This window comes from Engystomops pustulosus, chromosome 1, assembly GCF_040894005.1.
Source record: "Engystomops pustulosus chromosome 1, aEngPut4.maternal, whole genome shotgun sequence".
In the NCBI taxonomy this organism is placed as follows: domain Eukaryota; kingdom Metazoa; phylum Chordata; class Amphibia; order Anura; family Leptodactylidae; genus Engystomops; species Engystomops pustulosus.
Genome location: NC_092411.1, coordinates 178,883,128 through 178,902,448, shown reverse-complemented (window position 1 = coordinate 178,902,448; position 19,321 = coordinate 178,883,128). Strand labels below are relative to the sequence as shown.

The 19,321-nt window shown below is 42.9% G+C and overlaps 1 protein-coding gene across 2 annotated transcripts in view; it reads left to right on the top strand.

Annotated features, from left to right (window-relative positions):
* Window positions 1-19,012, top strand: part of LOC140068444 (uncharacterized) — a 77,467-nt gene extending 58,455 nt beyond the window's left edge. For both annotated transcript variants that reach the window (XM_072114000.1, XM_072114001.1), the window contains 7 exons: window positions 160-214; window positions 1,697-1,761; window positions 4,114-4,190; window positions 4,281-4,363; window positions 7,354-7,452; window positions 17,808-17,930; window positions 18,735-19,012. In XM_072114000.1, the coding sequence (XP_071970101.1) occupies window positions 160-214; window positions 1,697-1,761; window positions 4,114-4,190; window positions 4,281-4,363; window positions 7,354-7,452; window positions 17,808-17,930; window positions 18,735-18,821 (589 nt within the window). In that variant the 3' untranslated portion in view covers window positions 18,822-19,012. The remainder of the gene's footprint in view (window positions 1-159; window positions 215-1,696; window positions 1,762-4,113; window positions 4,191-4,280; window positions 4,364-7,353; window positions 7,453-17,807; window positions 17,931-18,734) is intronic.
* The last annotated feature ends 309 nt before the right edge of the window (window positions 19,013-19,321 follow it).

The window sequence follows — 19,321 nt, the reverse complement described above, 5'->3', positions numbered from 1 at the left end:
ATCAGACACAAAAATTGTTTTAGAATGCACCGTGCCTGTGGATAATGCACCACTATAGTGGCTGTGAGCTAGTTTCTGTTTTTGTGGTTAGCTCACGGCTATCATATATGGATGTGTTAACGTAGCCTTATGCTGTGAATTTATATTTACATTTTATAGGAAATACTTAAGTAAAGAGAAGGATGGAAATGCCAGGAATAAGCAAACACAGTTGGTATGTTTTTTTAAAATTATTACTCTTTTAATCTTTACATCTAAAGAGAGATTAATTCATAGGAGGATCCATGCAAGAATGTGCTAGTATCACTTTTTCCATCATACACTAGGCTGCACTTTGTTTCCAAAATGCTCACACATGTATAGGATAAAGAAAAACTATTTCAGTTTTATTGCAATCATATAGCAACATATAGATGTAAAATGAACATAAAATAGGTCCAACTGTAAATAGTGTAGAGAATAAAGATGGATCTTATCTTGATTCAGAAATATTTAAAACATTCAGCATTAATGTGTCATCATTACAAGCATCCACAAGATGGCATCAGTGATATGAACATTGTAGATGTGTGTAATAATGGAAAAAAAAGCACAGTACCGTGCTTAAAAGTGGGGACTTAAAAGTAACAAATTATAAAAAGCTATTAATAACACATCCATATAATTTCGAAGTATAGTACAGTTCATGGTAAACTTTGCTGAATTTTATTGTGTACATGTTATCTCTGTACTTTATTTCTGTACTCCTCTTGTGAGTAGCTCCATTAGGCCCTCCACAGAGAACAGAGAAGTCCTGATCGACTCACACAGTCCATGTCAGGCTCATGAATACAGCAGATTACAAAGTTAGTTTTGATTTTAAATCAACTTTTCTACTTTTTGCATATTGTTGTCCATGTGCACAACAGATCTAACTAGTTTTTAAGACAAAGTGATGTGTTATAGTTTGAAGTTGGTATGATGAAGTTCACTTTCAAGCAACTTAATACTACTTCAGGTATTAAGGAACAAAGCAACACAACCATTTACAGTCCAAAAACCGTGAGAAGCTGGTTCCTGAAAGATTCTCAGAACTTCTTCAACACTGAAATCCTCAGTGCTTCAACATTACATCTTACTCCAACACTGAATCCCAGATTTTTCCGTCTTCTATAGCTCTCTGAAACTCAAATCAGACAACACTCTGGCATCTAATGCCACTCAAACGAATAAAGCGATTACGGCTCGCAACAATCGTGTCATAGACATTTACAGATTTGCATCAACATAGCAGTAATAAATGATAAAGGACACTAATTTACCAGCATAGTAATACTAAACCAGGATGAACAATGAACATGGTGACTATCAATTCTAAATACCAAAGGCAGAAGTTTCGGAATCAACTCCTTATTGCTCCCTTCTCCATCCAGTCGATTAGCAATCAATATTATGATACTTTTTCTTTGTGTATATGCATTTCTAAATACTTGGGTGGTAGGCTGACCTTCCACATACTTGACTTTGTGCCACTTCCAGTTGGTTGTATAGAACCAATTAGCATAGTTGCCAACAATCTTGAATTTTATTGAAACTGCCCCTTTGTATGAAGAACAAACCTAGCAAACGTATGAGGTGTCCACTGTTCTAAAAAGCCTTTTCAATGGAGTCACCTCCACATGTTTCCAGTGTTACATGTTTTCTTTCCAATATTTAGGAGAAAAATGAAATATATTTCAAGGATGAGAATTCTTCAGGAAAATATATTCCAAAAAATGTAAGGTAAGAGATTTTACAACAAAAATAAAAAATATAATTAAATCTTGGTAAAAAGATACACATACTTAAAAATTACCTGTGTGATGTCAGTCTAATCAGATCTAATTAGTAATTAAAATGTTCCAAAACAATAGGTGGAAGGGGTGAAGATAAATGAGTTTGGGTATTTTTAATGTTATTTGGTAAAGCTGTAATAATATTGTACACAGTTTTTGACAATGATGAGATTGGTTGGCCATTTTCCAGAGTACTGTACAAATGGACAGAAATATACCAGGATATCTAAATATATATATATATATATATATATATATATATATATATATATATATATATATATTTAGAAAACACCATTATTACCATTGTACTGTACACTTGAAAAGAGGTTCGCATACATTTCAAAAGAATAATTGTACCGTATTTTTCGGACTATAGGGCGCACAAAAAATCTTTTGATTTTCTCAGAAATCAAAGGTGCGCCTTATAGTCCAGTGCGCCTTATATATGAACCGTACTTACAGCCAACAGCTGCCTTGAACTGTGCACAGGTCTGCCACCTGCTGGTCATTCAACCTTATAGTCAGGTGCGTCTTATAATCCGGTGCACCTTATATATGAACCTAGACGTTTTAGCAGGCATTTATTGATGGTGCGCCTTATAATCCGGTGCGCCTTATAGTCCGAAAAATACAGGTAAATGAGTATAAAATCCCCTCATGGAATTAGACTAAACTTGCACAAGTAGAATGAGGACAATATAAGCCTATTAGGGCTCACAATCCATATGCTATTGCTGTTACAATTCATATTAGAAACAACAAAGTTAAAGAGGGTTACAGGGATCTACGGAATACTGTATGATGTCATTAAGCCTAATGACATGCTACCTCAGAAGTCTTCATACTGTGCCCCATGCTTTTTTCTGTATGACTTTAAATTACTTTAAAAAAAGCTGGCAAGGTGCCAGAAACTTTCAAAAGTGATCTGTGCTAGATGAACTTTGTCTTTTTATGCAAAAAAAAAAAAACAACGGGCACAGTATGAAGACTTTCCTTGGAACATGGGTTTAGGGTTAAAAATTAAAAATCAATCATTGGCCAAATATTCTAAATTTTCTTATAGTCTACTGAAAATAGATGAAACCAATATTAATGAAAAGATGCTGAAAAATTCTATAAATATAGTATTTATGATTTTGGAAGGTAATAAATAAGTGCTACGAGAGAATGCAGAACAGTAATGTTCATTAGAAATTCTGAACATGTGAGTTTCCAATTAGTTTACTTTGAGTCTAAGAAATTGGAACGTATAATTTATGAATTTTGCATCCAGATTATCAGTGTTTTCTCAGAATTTTTTGTTCCATAATAGTAATACAAACTTATGTCAATGAGACTAATAACAGCTTTTTTCGTCTTTACAGTGGGTGAGTTGAAACCAGAAAGTACAAATCAGTGGGTATTAAATATAGAAATCAGTTTTATCATTTACGATACCTTGTGGACTGTTAGGCGATGTTCATATGTCGTTGGACAAATCCCCAACGTATCTTTGCAATGGAGGGCTAGAACGTATCACAATTTATGCTCATAGAGTGGGATACATTCTCCTGTCCCCCAACCTTCCACCTGAAAGCCGGAGGAGTGCATATCGGAAAAAGCAAAGTGATTGTCCTTATATATCTGATTATATCAGTGAGGACCGCCAATAGCGTACGCCCAGTGCTGGCCAAGTAATGGTGCTTGCTTTATTTTTCCATCCAATTTTTACTGCTAGGTGTGAGGAAAAAAGGATGTCCCATCTGCCAATATACACCTATGGATACGTCTAAGGATTTGTTTATGGATGTTAAGCGTATATTCCAATAGCTGAATATATCATTATTGACATAACCAGAGCACACATTTGTTTTATGAGCTGCATATCATGTAGATACGTCATAAGTCTTTGTGATCCAAATATCTTTTCAAAGAAAGCATTTTTGTCATCATCAAGAGCTCTAGTAAAGATTATGGTGCTATTCCTCAACAGAGACCCAGCCATGGTGATTCTCTTTACAAGAATATATGCATCATTTACAACCTATTGTGTTTGTAATTCCTATTTTCATTGTATAATATGGAAACAGGATATGAATGAGAGGTCCATATGGCTGTCCTGGATCGCTAGGGTCATTCATGTTTTACAGCATGGAGATAATGATATACAAAAGAGTAAATTTAATTACATATTTTCATCCTGTTTACTGCCCTTATGTTTTTGTAGCATTGTGCATATGTTGATTAGTAAATACATGCTGGAGTCAGAACTGTTTAGCTAATTTTTGGATGATAAGGCATTCTGTTTTCTCTCCAGCAAAATATGTGAATTGAATACAGACATTATTGTTGCCTGCTATCAACATCTGTCGGAATTACTCAGTAAATTAGAATGTAAGTGTATGCATTATAGAATCTGAAAATTCTGTAAAATGTTGACTGCATTTAGTTGGCTTCATATGTTGTTTTTTTGTCTTATTGTAGGTCTTAAGATGAATAATGTGATTTTAGATAATGAGAAAGAACAGATTCTAAAATTTCTTCTAAGAATGATAAATGACTTTCAGGTAAAACATGTTAGAGCTAATGCCAAAAATGCAGCTTCACTTAGAAAAGTGCTAGAGTATACCATACCACTATACAGTTAAAGGCACCGTATACACTCCAATATACACTCACCGGCCACTTTATTAGGTACACCTGTCCAACTGCTCGTTAACACTTAATTTCTAATCAGCCAATCACATGGCGGCAACTCAGTGCATTTAGGCATTTAGACATGGTCAAGACAATCTCCTGCAGTTCAAACCGAGCATCAGTATGGGGAAGAAAGGTGATTTGAGTGCCTTTGAACGTGGCATGGTTGTTGGTGCCAGAAGGGCTGGTCTGAGTATTTCAGAAACTGCTGATCTACTGGGATTTTCACGCACAACCATCTCTAGGCTTTACAGAGAATGGTCCGAAAAAGAAAAAACATCCAATGAGCGGCAGTTCTGTGGGCGGAAATGCCTTGTTGATGCCAGAGGTCAGAGGAGAATGGGCAGACTGGTTGGAGCTGATAGAAAGGCAACAGTGACTCAAATCGCCACCCGTTACAACCAAGGTAGGCAGAAGAGCATCTCTGAACGCACAGTACGTCGAACTTTGAGGCAGATGGGCTACAGCAGCAGAAGACCACACCGGGTGCCACTCCTTTCAGCTAAGATCACGAAACCGAGGCTACAATTTGCACAAGCTCATCGAAATTGGACAGTAGAAGATTGGAAAAACGTTGCCTGGTCTGATGAGTCTCGATTTCTGCTGCGACATTCGGATGGTAGGGTCAGAATTTGGCGTCAACAACATGAAAGCATGGATCCATCCTGCCTTGTATCAACGGTTCAGGCAGGTGGTGGTGTCATGGTGTGGGGAATATTTTCTTGGCACTCTTTGGGCCCCTTGGTACCAATTGAGCATCGTTGCAACGCCACAGCCTACCTGAGTATTGTTGCTGACCATGTCCATCCCTTTATGACCACAATGTACCCAACATCTGATGGCGGATCCATGCCATAAAGCTGGAATCATCTCAGACTGGTTTCTTGAACATGACAATGAATTCACTGTACTCAAATGGCCTCCACAGTCACCAGATCTCAATCCAATAGAGCATCTTTGGGATGTGGTGGAACGGGAGATTCGCATCATGGATGTGCAGCCGACAAATCTGCAGCAACTGTGCGATGCCATCATGTCAATATGGACCAAAATCTCTGAGGAATGCTTCCATCGTTGTTGAATCTATGCCACGAAGAATTGAGGCAATTCTGAAGGCAAAAGGGGGTCCAACTAGGGGGTTACTAGCATGGTGTACCTAATAAAGTGGCCGGTGAGTGTAAGCTGACCGAAGTATAAGCTGAGGCACCTAATTTTACCATTAAAAAACTTGGAAAACTTACTGGGGCAAATTTACTAAGGACCTTGCACCAGTTTTCTGTTGGATTTTGCATGTTTGTTCATGTGCAAACTGCTTGCACATGTATGTAAGATGTGTCAGCACCACGTATGTGGCGCATGTGACCCTTTTGTGTCGCGGCTGCACTATGCTTCACATGACACAAATTCAGTCATTGAAACGGGGATTCTGGTGCACAATCGGACAGTGTGCCCCATTTAGCAGAACAATGCTGTTGACATAGACTGTAATGAAGAAATAAAATGCAACTGTCCCTTCAATCAGCTGGTTGATTTTTTACATGCGGAGCAGACATAGGACAGAAGATGGCCGCTGGTCACATGTCCTGCAGCTGCCTGGGATGGTCATTTGATCACCACTATATTTAGCTGTAGTCAGTTGGTTGCAGTGCATCCAGAATGTTGTGGTGAGACGTTATCTCAGTGAGGTAGAGTGCAGTGATGGCAGTTACATACATCGTTACTATGGTTGCAGAGCTGATAACAGAGCAAAACAGAGGGAAGCTGTTACTGAGAACTGCCGTATCATGCAAGATTTAGTTTCCAGTGGTGGGCATCTTGGTGATAACTCCACCTACTTTAGAAAGCCCATAACATTTAATGAATCATAAAATCAAACTATTTAAGCTCAATATTGTGACAAAAAAATTGAGTTTTGTTATATTCATTTATTTATAGCATAATGGGATTTTTGTATTGGACATTCATATTTCCGGAATACCCCTTCAAGTCTAGGGTGAAATGCAGCCGCTACTTTTTAATAAAGTGTCCAGCAGCAGTGCTACCAATAAATAAAATGTCCAGCTGCAGCCCCCTAATTAAGGAAATGTCTAGCAACATCCCCCCAATTAATGAAATCTCCAGTGGTAGCCCACCCAATTAATAAAATGTCCAGCTGCAGCCCTCCCAATTAATGACATGTCCAGGATCAGACCCTAATTGGGAGGTCCAGCAGCAGCACCCCCCCCAATTAATGAAATGCCCGGCAACAGGGCCCCCATTAAGGAAATTTCCAGTAGAAGCCCCCCAACTAATGAAATGTCCAGCAGCAAGCCCCCCATTAATGAAATGTCCACAGCAGCCTCCTCCCATTAGTGAAAAGTCCACAGAAACCACCCGTTTAATGAAGTGTCCAGTTCAGCCCCTCCAAAAAAATAAACTATGCACTCTGACCGCAAACACACTATGATGTCAACAGCCCCGTCAGTGTTTTCACGGGCAGAGCACATAGACATGCCTTGGCTCGCACTGCTGGGAATCCAAAGGCCAGAAGAAGAGACTTTTTAAAAATTTTTATGTATACTCGCAAAAAATTGTGCTGAAAAACTTGGGTTATACCTGAGTATATACAGTAGTACTTCATTAAAAGGACTGGGCTGTAAAGTCACACCAACAGTGTTTAAATTGGTAATATAAAAGTGTTGTATAGCAACATCCCAACTTGACCTTAGATTGAGTCAAGCTCACAAGAGATTAAGCACCAGGTTTGTGCTCTGATAATGAATGAATTTGGCACATCCTTCACCAGAAAGACCAGAACAATGAGTACCTCCCATAATATTTGGCAAACATTTAGATTTTCTTTAACTTTTTTATATCTTAGGACTATAAACGTAATAATGAAAATAGCAGAGAGAAAGTGGAAAAACTGCTGAATGAACACACGGACCTAAGAGAAAACTATCATAAGAGAATGAATCAGGTACATTAAAGATACACTGAGTAAAACAACACATAAACATATGTGTTGTCCCTACATTGAGTTGTAAAAGTGCCCTGATTGCCACATTTTTCCAAGGATTGTTTGGGTCCTACATTCAACCACATGACCTTTATTGTGATCTGACAATTCATAGGGATTTCATAGATTTCAATAAAAATAGAGACTTACAGTTCATACAGAAGAAACAAGAAGGTCACGTGACCCAAACAGACTTGCACTAGAAAGATTGCTTTGTATTCCTATACCTTTCATACTTTATTCATGTATTAACCCCTTAGCGCTCTGCGCTGTAGCTGTACTGCGCTGAGTCCCGCAAATAGCGCTCAGCGCAGTACAGCTACTGCGCAGAGACGATGCCGGTTCAGCTCTGCACAGCAGCCGAACCGGCATCGGGGGTCGAGGGATTTCAGCGGTAATCTACCGCTGACATCCCCGGCTAACAACCGCGGTCGGAGTGGGCTCCGATCGTGGGTGTTTAACCCGTTAAATGCCGCGCCATTTTCGGGGGCGCCGATCGCTGCTATGGCACCTCTGGGGTCCGATCGGGACCCCAGAGAAACCTGGAGGCAGTGCCTTTAAGGTGGCATCTGTGACGTCATCTTAAAGGCAAAGTGTCAGCCTATGCATCTGCATAGGCTTACACTGCTAATACCCTGCAATACATGAGTATTGCAGAGTATTATCATGAACAAGCAATCAGATAATTGTTTGTTCATATCCCATGGTGGATCAAGTAAAAAATGTAAAAAAAAATGTTTTTCAATAAAAAATAACTTTATAAATCGCTAAAAATGCCCATAAGCCCCAAAACATATAAAGAGACATATACCATAACGCTCAAAAAAGTCAAAATCATAACAGAAACCCCATATATATAGTATCACCGCATCCGTAACAATTAGAGATGAGCGAGCACTAAAATGCTCGGGTACTCGTTATTCGAGACGAACTTTTCCCGATGCTCGAGTGCTCGTCTCGAATAACGAGCCCCATTGAAGTCAATGGGAGACTCGAGCATTTTTCAAGGGGACCAAGGCTCTGCACAGGGAAGCTTGGCCAAACACCTGGGAACCTCAGAAAAGGATGGAAACACCACGGAAATGGACAGGAAACAGCAGGGGCAGCATGCATGGATGCCTCTGAGGCTGCTTAATCGCACCATTATGCCAAAATTATGGGCAACAGCATGGCCATGACAGAGTGACAGAATGAAGCTAGATAGCATCTAAAACATCCAATAATTGACCCTGACACTATAGGGGACGGCATGCAGAGGCAGCGGCAGCAGCGGCAGGCTAGAGAGTGGCATGGCGACATACCCTAAATGGACTCAGGCTTCAAACCAATGGGTGGCAGAGAGGAACCAAAGGAGGTGAGCAAGAAGCGCTCAAATAATATCGGTACATGATAAAAGTTTGCCAGTATATTTTGTGGATTACACAGCAGGGTGGCGACAAAGTTAACATGGAAGCCATGAAAACAACCCAAAATTCTGCCTGACACACCTCGTTTGATAAGGGGACCATGTATGGAGGCAGTGAACTAGTAGTAGATTAAAGGTGCTGCAGTTAAAACTATGTTAGTTGGATCTTTGCATGGAGCTGGCGCTCCGCTGCCAGGCGAGCTTTCGCCAATCCAAGCCCCTGTCTCTAGGCTACTCCCCAAACAGCACTTCTAAGAACCTTTTGTATAAGATCAAGTGTAGTATCGTTCTTATAAGTTTGGGATATGGCGGGTGAGGGGAATGTAAACAGATGCGCAAGAAGCGCTGAAATAATATCGGTAAATGATAAAAGTTTGCCAGTATATTTTGTGGATTACACAGCAGGGTGGCGACAAAGTTAACAAGTTTGATGTGGAATGCCCTGTAATAGCTCTTGGGCGGTGTGCCTTTTATCGCCTAGGCTCAGCAGTTTGAGCACCGCCTGCTGTCGCTTAGCGACGGCACTGCTGCTGTGCCTAGAGCTACCGACTGATGGCGCCATGGCCACGGATGGTAATTCGGAGGAGGTGGAGGAGGGGTGGGAGGAGGAGGAGGTATACTAGGCCTATGAGACCTGGACCGAGGTAGGCCCCGCAATCCTCTGCGTCGGCAGTATATGACCAGCCCCAGGGTCAGACTCGGTCCCAGCCTGCACCAAGTTAAGTGTAGTAGCGTTCTTATAAGTTTGGGATATGGCGGGTGAGGGGAATGTAAACAGATGCGCAAGAAGCGCATGATGCGCATGGAGCTGGCGCTCCGCTGCCAGGCGAGCTTTCGCCAATCCAAGCCCCTGTCTCTAGGCTACTCCCCAAACAGCACTTCTAAGAACCTTTTGTATAAGATCAAGTGTAGTAGCGTTCTTATAAGTTTAGGATATGGCGGGTGAGGGGAATGTAAACAGATGCGCAAGAAGCGCTGAAATAATATTGGTAAATGATAAAAGTTTGCCAGTATATTTTGTGGATAACACAGCAGGGTGGCGACAAAGTTAACAACTTTAATGTGGAATCCATGAAAACAACCCAAATTTCTGCCTGACACACCTCGTTTGATAAGGGGACGATGTATGAAGGCAGCTATATGGACGACTTTTGGAGGTAGCAATGGAGACAACGTGTGGAGGCTGCTATGGAGACAATTTAATTTGGATAGTGCCTGTATGTGGCAGTCCAAAAAAGTTTTCAAACCAGAGGAGCAGGTAGGTGGCCCTCCAGAAAAATGAAATAGATTGAGTGCCTGTATGTGGCAGTCCAAAAAAGTTTTCAAACCAGAGGAGCAGGTAGGTGGCCCTCCAGAAAAATGAAATAGATTGAGTGCCTGTATGTGGCAGTCCAAAAAAGTTTTCAAACCAGAGGAGCAGGTAGGTGGCCCTCCAGAAAAATGAAATAGATTGAGTGCCTGTATGTGGCAGTCCAAAAAAGTTTTCAAACCAGAGGAGCAGGTAGGTGGCCCTCCAGAAAAATTGAATAGATTGAGTGCCTGTATGTGGCACTCCCAAAAATTGTTTAAAACAGAGGACCGGGTATGTGGCCCTCCAGAAAAATTAAATGCATAAAGTACTATAGCTAGAGCCAGTGGGCCCTGTCAAAAAATAGCCAGTTTCCTCTGCTTTAGTGTACAAAGAGGAGGAGAAGGAGGAAAATGAGGAGGAGGAGGAGTGCATAAATTATTCAGGTTGAGCTTCCTTCACCTGGTGGAGATTGGAAATTATGAGAAATCCAGGCTTTATTCATCTTAATAAGCGTCAGCCTGTCAGCGCTGTCAGTCGACAGGCATGTACGCTTATCGGTGATGATGCCACCAGCTGCACTGAAAACCCGCTCGGACAAGATGCTAGCGGCAGGGCAGGCAAGAACCTCCAAGGCGTACAGCGCCAGTTCGTGCCACATGTCCAGCTTTGAAACCCAGTAGTTGTAGGGAGCTGTGTGATCATTTAGGACGATGGTATGGTCAGCTACGTACTCCCTCACCATCTTTCTGTAAAGATCAGCCCTACTCTGCCGAGACTGGGGACAGGTGACAGTGTCTTGCTGGGGTGACATAAAGCTGGCAAAAGCCTTGTAAAGCGTACCCTTGCCAGTGCTGGACAAGCTGCCTGCTCGCCTACTCTCCCTCGCTACTTGTCCCGCAGAACTACGCACTCTGCCGCTAGCGCTGTCAGAAGGGAAATAGTGTTTCAGCTTGTGCACCAGGGCCTGCTGGTATTCATGCATTCTCACACTCCTTTCTTCTCCAGGGATGAGAGTGGAAAGATTTTGCTTGTACCGTGGGTCCTGGAGAGTGAATACCCAGTAATCGGTGCTGGAATAAATTCTTTGAACGCGAGGGTCACGGGATAGGCAGCCTAGCATGAAATCTGCCATATGCGCCAGAGTACCAACGCGTAAGAATTCACTCCCCTCACTGGCCTGACTGTCCATTTCCTCCTCCTCCAACTCCTCTTCTTCTGCCCATACACGCTGAACAGTGAAGGACTCAACAATGGTCCCCTCTTGTGTCTCGCCAACATTCTCCTCCTCTTCCTCCTCATCCTCCTCCACCTCCACCTCCTCCGATATGCGCTGAGAAACAGACCTAAGGGTGCTTTGGCTATCAACAAGGGAATCTTCTTCCCCCGTCTCTTGTGACGAGCGCAAAGCTTCCGACTTCATGCTGATCAGAGAGTTTTTCAACAGGCCAAGCAGCGGGATGGTGGGGCTGATGATGGCGGCATCGCCACTGACCATCTGTGTTGACTCCTCGAAGTTACTCAGCACCTGACAGATATCAGACATCCACGTCCACTCCTCATTGTAGACTTGAGGAAGCTGACTGACCTGACTACCAGTTCTGGTGGAAGTTGACATTTGGCAGTCTACAATCGCTCTGCGCTGCTGGTAAACTCTGGATAACATGGTTAATGTTGAATTCCACCTCGTGGGCACGTCGCACAGCAGTCGGTGAGCAGGCAGTTGGAGGCGGCGCTGCGCTGCCCTGAGAGTGGCAGCATCTGTGCTGGACTTCCTGAAATGCGCACAGATGCGGCGCACCTTCGTGAGCAAATCAGACAGATTGGGGTATGTCTTGAGGAAATGCTGAACTATCAGATTTAACACATGGGCCAGGCATGGCACATGTGTCAGTCTGCCGAGTTGCAGAGCCGCCACCAGGTTACGGCCGTTGTCACACACAACCATGCCTGGCTTCAGAATCAGCGGTGCCAGCCACAGATCAGTCTGCGCCGTGATGCCCTGTAATAGCTCTTGGGCGGTGTGCCTTTTATCGCCTAGGCTCAGCAGTTTGAGCACCGCCTGCTGTCGCTTAGCGACGGCACTGCTGCTGTGCCTAGAGCTACCGACTGATGGCGGCATGCCCACGGATGGTAGTTCGAAGGAGGAGGTGGAGGAGGGGTGGGAGGAGGAGGAGGCATAGTAGGCCTGAAAGACCTGGACCGAGGTAGGCCCCGCAATCCTCGGCGTCGGCAGTATATGACCAGCCGCAAGGTCAGACTCGGTCCCAGCCTCCACCAAGTTAACCCAATGTGCCGTCAGCGATATATAGTGGCCCTGCCCGGCAGCACTCGTCCACGTGTCCGTGGTCAGGTGGACCTTGTCAGAAATGGCGTTGGTCAGGGCACGGATGATGTTGTCTGACACGTGCTGGTGCAGGGCTGGGACGGCACATCGGGAAAAGTAGTGGCGGCTGGGGACCGTATACCGAGGGGCGGCCGCCGCCATGAGGTTGCGAAAGGCCTCGGTCTCTACTAGCCTATAGGGCAGCATCTCCAGGCTAAGCAATCTGGAGATGTGGACATTAAGGGCTTGGGCGTGCGGGTGGGTTGCACTATATTTCCGTTTCCGCTCCAGCGTCTGGGGTATGGAGAGCTGAACGCTGGTGGATGCTGTGGAGGATCGTGGAGGCGACGATGGGGTTTTTGTGCCAGGGTCCTGGGCAGGGGGCTGACTATCAGCTGAAACAGGGGAAGGAGCAGTGGTGTGCACGGCCGGAGGTGAACGGGCTTGGTGCCACTGAGTGGGAGTGTTTAGCATTCATATGCCTGCGCATACTGGTGGTAGTTAAGCTAGTAGTGGTGGAACCCCTGCTGATCCTGGTTTGGCAAAGGTTGCACACCACAGTCCGTCGGTCATCCGGTGTTTCCTTAAAGAACCTCCAGACTTCTGAAAATCTAGCCCTCGCCGCGGGAGCCCTCGCCTTGGGAGCTTCACTACGTGACACATTTGGCGCTGATGCACCTGCTCTGGCCCTGCCTCTCCGTCTGGCCCCACCACTGCCTCTTCCAACCTGTTCTGGTCGAGGACTCTCCTCCGTCTCAGAAGCACTGTGTTCACCCGGCCTCTCAACCCAGCTTGGGTCTGTCACCTCATCATCCTCCGATCCCTCAGTCTGCTCCCCCCTCGGACTTCCTGCCCTGACAACAACTTCACCACTGTCTGACAACCGTGTCTCCTCATCGTCGGACACCTCTTTACACACTTCTTCCACTACGTCAAGAAGGTCATCATCACCCACAGACTGCGACTGGTGGAAAACCTGGGCATCGGAAAATTGCTCAGCAGCAACCGGACAAGTGATTTGTGACTGTGGGAAGGGTCCAGAAAACAGTTCCTCAGAGTATGCCAGTTCAAATGCCAAATTTTCCTGGGAGGGGGCAGACTGGGGGGGAGGAGGCTGAGGTGCAGGAGCTGGAGGAGTGCCGATTTCGGTGACATGGGTGGACTGCGTGGAAGACTGACTGGTGGACAAATTGCTCGAAGCATTGTCGGCAATCCACGACATCACCTGTTCGCACTGTTCTGGCCTCAACAGTGCTCTACCACGAGTCCCAGTAACTTCAGACATGAACCTAGGGAGTGTAGCTCTGCGGCGTTCCCCCAGCAGGTGGGGTCTCACCCCGCCCAGGACCACGGCCTCTGACCCCTGCAGTAGTTGGACGCCCACGTCCCCGCCCTCGTCCTCTACCCCTAGCCCTCGGGTTAAACATTTTGAAAATGAAAGTTATAACTTTAATTTTTTTTTTGGTGTTTTTTTGTGTTTTTTAGTTTTTTTTTGCGTTTTTTAGTTTTTAAAACCAAACAATGCTATCCTATTGCTATGGCTATTTTCTAGCCAAGTATGAAAGCACACTGCTATGCCAGATGAGATGACGCTGAGTTATGAAAAAATAAACGTAAAATAAAAAGGAAATGGCAGACTGTGCCTAATTGAAATCCAACCCCTAATAAATTTTCCCACTTCGGTCTTTGCGATGGATATGTGCGTCACTAAGCGCTAAACACAGCGGTCGCAAGTCTCACTACAAATTCCTGACAATTGGCTAGTATATGCACTGCAGCAAGGACAGCCACCAGCAGATCAACCAGAAATAAAATATATATAACGCTATTGTAGGCGTAAGTAAGCCGTTTGGATTCTCCTTTGGCTATTTTCTAGCCAAGTATGAAAGCACACTGATGAGATGACGCTGAGTTATGAAAAAATAAACGTAAAATAAAAAGAAACTGCCAGACTGTGCCTAATTGAAATCCAACCCCTAATAAATTTTCCCACTTCGGTCTTTGCGATGGATATGTGCGCCACTAAGCGCTAAACACAGCGGTCGCAAGTCTCACTACAAATTCCTGACAATTGGCTAGTATATGCACTGCAGCAAGGACAGCCACCAGCAGATCAACCAGAAATAAAATATATATAACGCTGTTGTAGGCGTAAGTAAGCCGTTTGGATTCTCCTTTGGCTATTTTCTAGCCAAGTATGAAAGCACACTGATGAGATGACGCTGAGTTATGAAAAAATAAACGTAAAATAAAAAGAAACTGCCAGACACTGCCTAATTGAAATCAAACCCCTAATAAATTTTCCCACTTTGGTGTTTGAGGTGGATATGTGTGTCACTAAGCGCTAAACACAACGGTAGCAAGTCCCCCTGCAAATTCCTCACAATATGGTACTAGCTGCACTACTAGTGCCAGCAAGCCCAGCCACAAGCAAACAAAAAAAAAAAAAAAGTATAACGTTATTGTAGCCCTAAGAAGGGCTGTTGGGTTCTTGTTGAATAACTCCTGCCTAACACTATTCTAATAGAACACCCTAACGCTTTCCCTGACCAGCAGCAGCTCTCTCCCTAGCATCCAGACATAGAATGATCCGAGCAGCGCGGGCAGCGGCTAGTCTATCCCAGGGTCACCTGATCTGGCCAGCCAACCACTGCTATCGACGTGTAAGGGTACCACGTCATGCTGGGTGGAGTGCAGAGTCTCCTGGCTTGTGATTGGCTCTGTTTCTGGCCGCCAAAAAGCAAAACGGCGGGAGCTGCCATTTTCTCGAGCGGGCGAAGTATTCGTCCGAGCAACGAGCAGTTTCGAGTACGCTAATGCTCGAACGAGCATCAAGCTCGGACGAGTATGTTCGCTCATCTCTAGTAACAATCCATAGAATAAAACTAAATAACTATTGAACCCATATGATGAACGCCGTAAAAAAACTTTAAAAACCCGCCAAAAATTATGATTTTTACCTATTATATCCCACTAAAAATGCAATAAAAGGTGATCAACAAAACATATGTACTCCAGAATGATACTGTTGCAAAGTACAACATGTCCCACAAAAAAACAAGCCATCAACCAGCTCTGTAGCCAAGAACGTAACAATGTTATGCCACTTGGAAGACGGCGATGCAAAAATGATAGATTTTTCCCCACATTAGGGTTTTATTTGGCAAATTTAGTAAAACATAAGAAAAAATATTCATGTCTGGTATCCCCGTAATCGTATCGACCCATAGAATAAAGCTAAAAGATAACATGATTATTAGGCTATACGATGAACACGAAAAAAAAAAAAGAAGTAAAAAATCCAGTACAGAATTGATGCTTTTCTACTCATGACCTCAAAAAAAATTTTCAACAATAGGTGATACCAACCCCAAAATGGTAACACTGGAAAAAACATCTCATCCCGCAAAAAAAATGCCGTAGCATGGCCCAAATAACGGAAAAGCGAAAATTTTGTAGCCTTCAAAATGGGGCAACGAGAAAACTAAAATCCTGGCAGCTGCAGGGCTCCTTCCCTTCTGCGCCTCGCTGTGCCCCCATAAAACAAGTAACAGTCACATGTGGGGGGTCTCTGTACTCAGGAGAAATTGTAGAACAAATTTTGTGGTGGGTTTTCTCTTTTTATCTTTTGGAAATGTGTAAATTTTAGGGCTAAATGAACGTATAACCGACAAAATGTGACCATTCTAAATTTCACCGCCATTTTGATTCAATTACTATGAAGATCTCAAGGGGTTAACAAAATGCTGTTTCTGATAGCTTGAGGGGTGCAGATTTGAAAATGGGTTGGTTATATAGGGTGGTTTTAATGCTAAATATGTAAAATTTAATTTCAAACAGTATTTATCCCCAAAATAGTCAATTCTGAAAATACGGAAAATCGCTATTCAATTTGTAAGCCGCGTAACGTCAAAATAAATTATCCAGACATTTCAAAAATTATGAAAATGTAAAGTAGACATATGGGAAATGTTATTTGGCAAGTTATTTAGATGGTAAATCGATCTGCCCGAAAACGCGGTGATTTCGAATTACGAAAATGGCAAATTTTTCTAAAAATTCATCATTTTTTTTAAATGAAGTACAGTGAACAGTGAAGAACAGTGTTCAAAAGTTATAACCATATAAAGAGACGCAGGTCAGAATCCAAAAAATGGGACTGAGCCTTAAGCTACAAAATGGCTGTGTCCTTAAGGGGTTAATGAATATCAATCATAGGGGGGATTTATCATACACCAGCGATCTTGAACCGTTGTATTTTAGAGACCATAGTTTTGCGTAAAAACCTGAGGACGTTCAAAAGTGAATATTCACATGCTTTAGAGAGTGCAGGGACCAGAAATGCCCCACACAGGCCCACTTTGCGGCCAGTCGCGCCCCCTTCATGCACAAGCGAACATATCATGGAGGGGGTTTGAAGGGGAAGATAATCACATGTGATTATTTCAAGACTTATACGCCAAAGAAATGCATACAAGGCCTGATAAATCTAATCCATTGGGGCAAATTTACTTACCCGGTCCATTCGCGTTCCAGCGGCGGCTTCTCCGCTCTGGATTCGGGTCCGGCCGGGATTTAATAAGGTAGTTCTTCCGCCGTCCACCAGGTGGCGCTGCTGCGCTGAAAGTAAACTCATCGCGCCGGAATGCACCGAGCTGGACCAGGTGAAGGTAAGCGGTCCTTATGCGACACATTTTCGGTTTTTAAATGCGGCGGTTTTTCCGAATACGTCGGGTTTTCGTTCGGCCACGCCCCCCGATTTCCGTCGCGCGCATGCCAGCGCCGATGCGCCACAATCCGATCGCGTGCGCCAAAATCCCGGGGCAATTTAAGTACAAGCGGCGCAAAACGGAAATATTCGGGTAACACGTCGGGAAAACGCGAATCGGGCCCTTAATAAATGACCCCCATAGTGTCTATATATCTGAATTTGTTTACATTTTATCTCCACCACATTTATAAAGGATTTAAGACCGTTTTCGGTACGGCAACTAGTATGTTTAAAAGTGGCATGGCTATTTGGGTATAAAATATGCTGATTCACCCTAGTTTTGGCAGAGTTTTTTGGTGTAAACTAAGCCCTCAGTGTACAACTAGGCCATAAATTATGAGTTATCATCCAGCGCCTGACACTTTGATAAAGATGGCATACTTAATGTCCGCTGTCTTGTCTTACAACCATTTTGATAAATTTTCCCCGTTATCCTAGAGGAATGAAAATGACAGTAGAAAAAGTACTGGATAAAAAAAATTGCCTGTTTATGGATTCTGATTTCTGAAAGCTGTTATTACAATAGGTTACCGCTGTCATTATTGAGCTGAAACATCTCAGGCAAGCCTATAATGGACTTCTGAAGTGTTCTCAAGATCCTGATGACAAGAAGGCAATGCAATGGATAAGCAGAGTACAGAAAATCAAAGTAAGGCATACAGAAGTAAAGCTCAAAATGCCACATTGAGACATACTGAACTGAAATGAAACATATTTATCTGTTTAAAAAATTTGTTGTAATTTGCACCAAAAACCCTTGACATTCATTAAGGGTTTTAGAAAGTTTTTAGACTTGCCCATAAGACGGGGGGAGGGGGTGATCTTATCAAAGAGAGCATGGCATGTTATTGTGGGCAAAAGGCAATCGTCTAAAGACCCCCAACATTGTGCATAACTTTAACAGGCCTAAAAATAGGAGGTGCAAAGTTAAATTACAAAGTCTTGAACTATGCTAGATTTATTGTTCAACATCTTTGATAAATCTGGCTCTGTATGAGGCCTCATTCACGTGGCCGCAATGGAGGCTGTGATCTGGTTGCATGATTTGCAACAACATCACGGCCCCCTTAGATTTCAATGGCTCCTGGTTACGTAGAGCAGGTGCCTATGGTCTGCCTATGAAGGGGTCACCCCATCTCCTCCTCCCAGCCCTGTGCTTGCCCAGGATCCGGTCCAGGCATGCACAAGGAAGTGTAAATGAGCCCTATGGCTGTTTAATCTAACTTTGCACTATTTAACTTTTATACACTTCTAAAACTGCCCAAAGTAAGCTGGGTCTATGCATAGAACAAAAGGCAATTTTTTAAAATATATTTTTACCTTCTAGTATCATGAGAATTTTTTTGAGCAAATTCAGTCTAAGTGATGATAGGCACATCTTTTATATACATCTACAGAGATACATACAGGTACATATCTATGCATTTCTATAACAATGTTTCTAATGTTTCAGGATGCTTTAAAACTCCTTCTCGAAGAGCAAAGCTTGAATCCAATCCCTTTGATGAAGCAACACCACATAACACAAGAAAACAAATAAAGGTTTAAAAAAGTCAAAAGCAAGAATTATGACATAATAGTTGTAGTTACTATAAAGTTTTTAATGATGTTCGAAACAGATCGTAAAGGGTGGTACAGTGTGCCTTTCAAAGGTTTATTGTTACACGACATATAATACAATATTGCTTATATTTGCACACAAAACTGTATCTGTGCAAATCTTAGAATATAAGAATCATTACATTTTTCCTGAGGTTTTGATTTATTTTGTAGAAAATTTAACTTACTGAATTGGTAATACCAGCAGTAATATTTTGTAAAAGTTTGCAAATTAAGTATATGTGTGTGGGGGGTGGGAGGAGGTGGTATCTATTAGTAGCCAGCAGTCTCAGAGATCTACGGGTTCCTGCATTAACTAACTATTTAATATGAGTGTTGTGGTAATACTATAAATGTTTGGAACAAGGCCCTTGAAAATAGAGGGATTTTTTAATTGATAAAAAGTGAAAGCTACCTTTTACATTATCCACCGTTCTTACA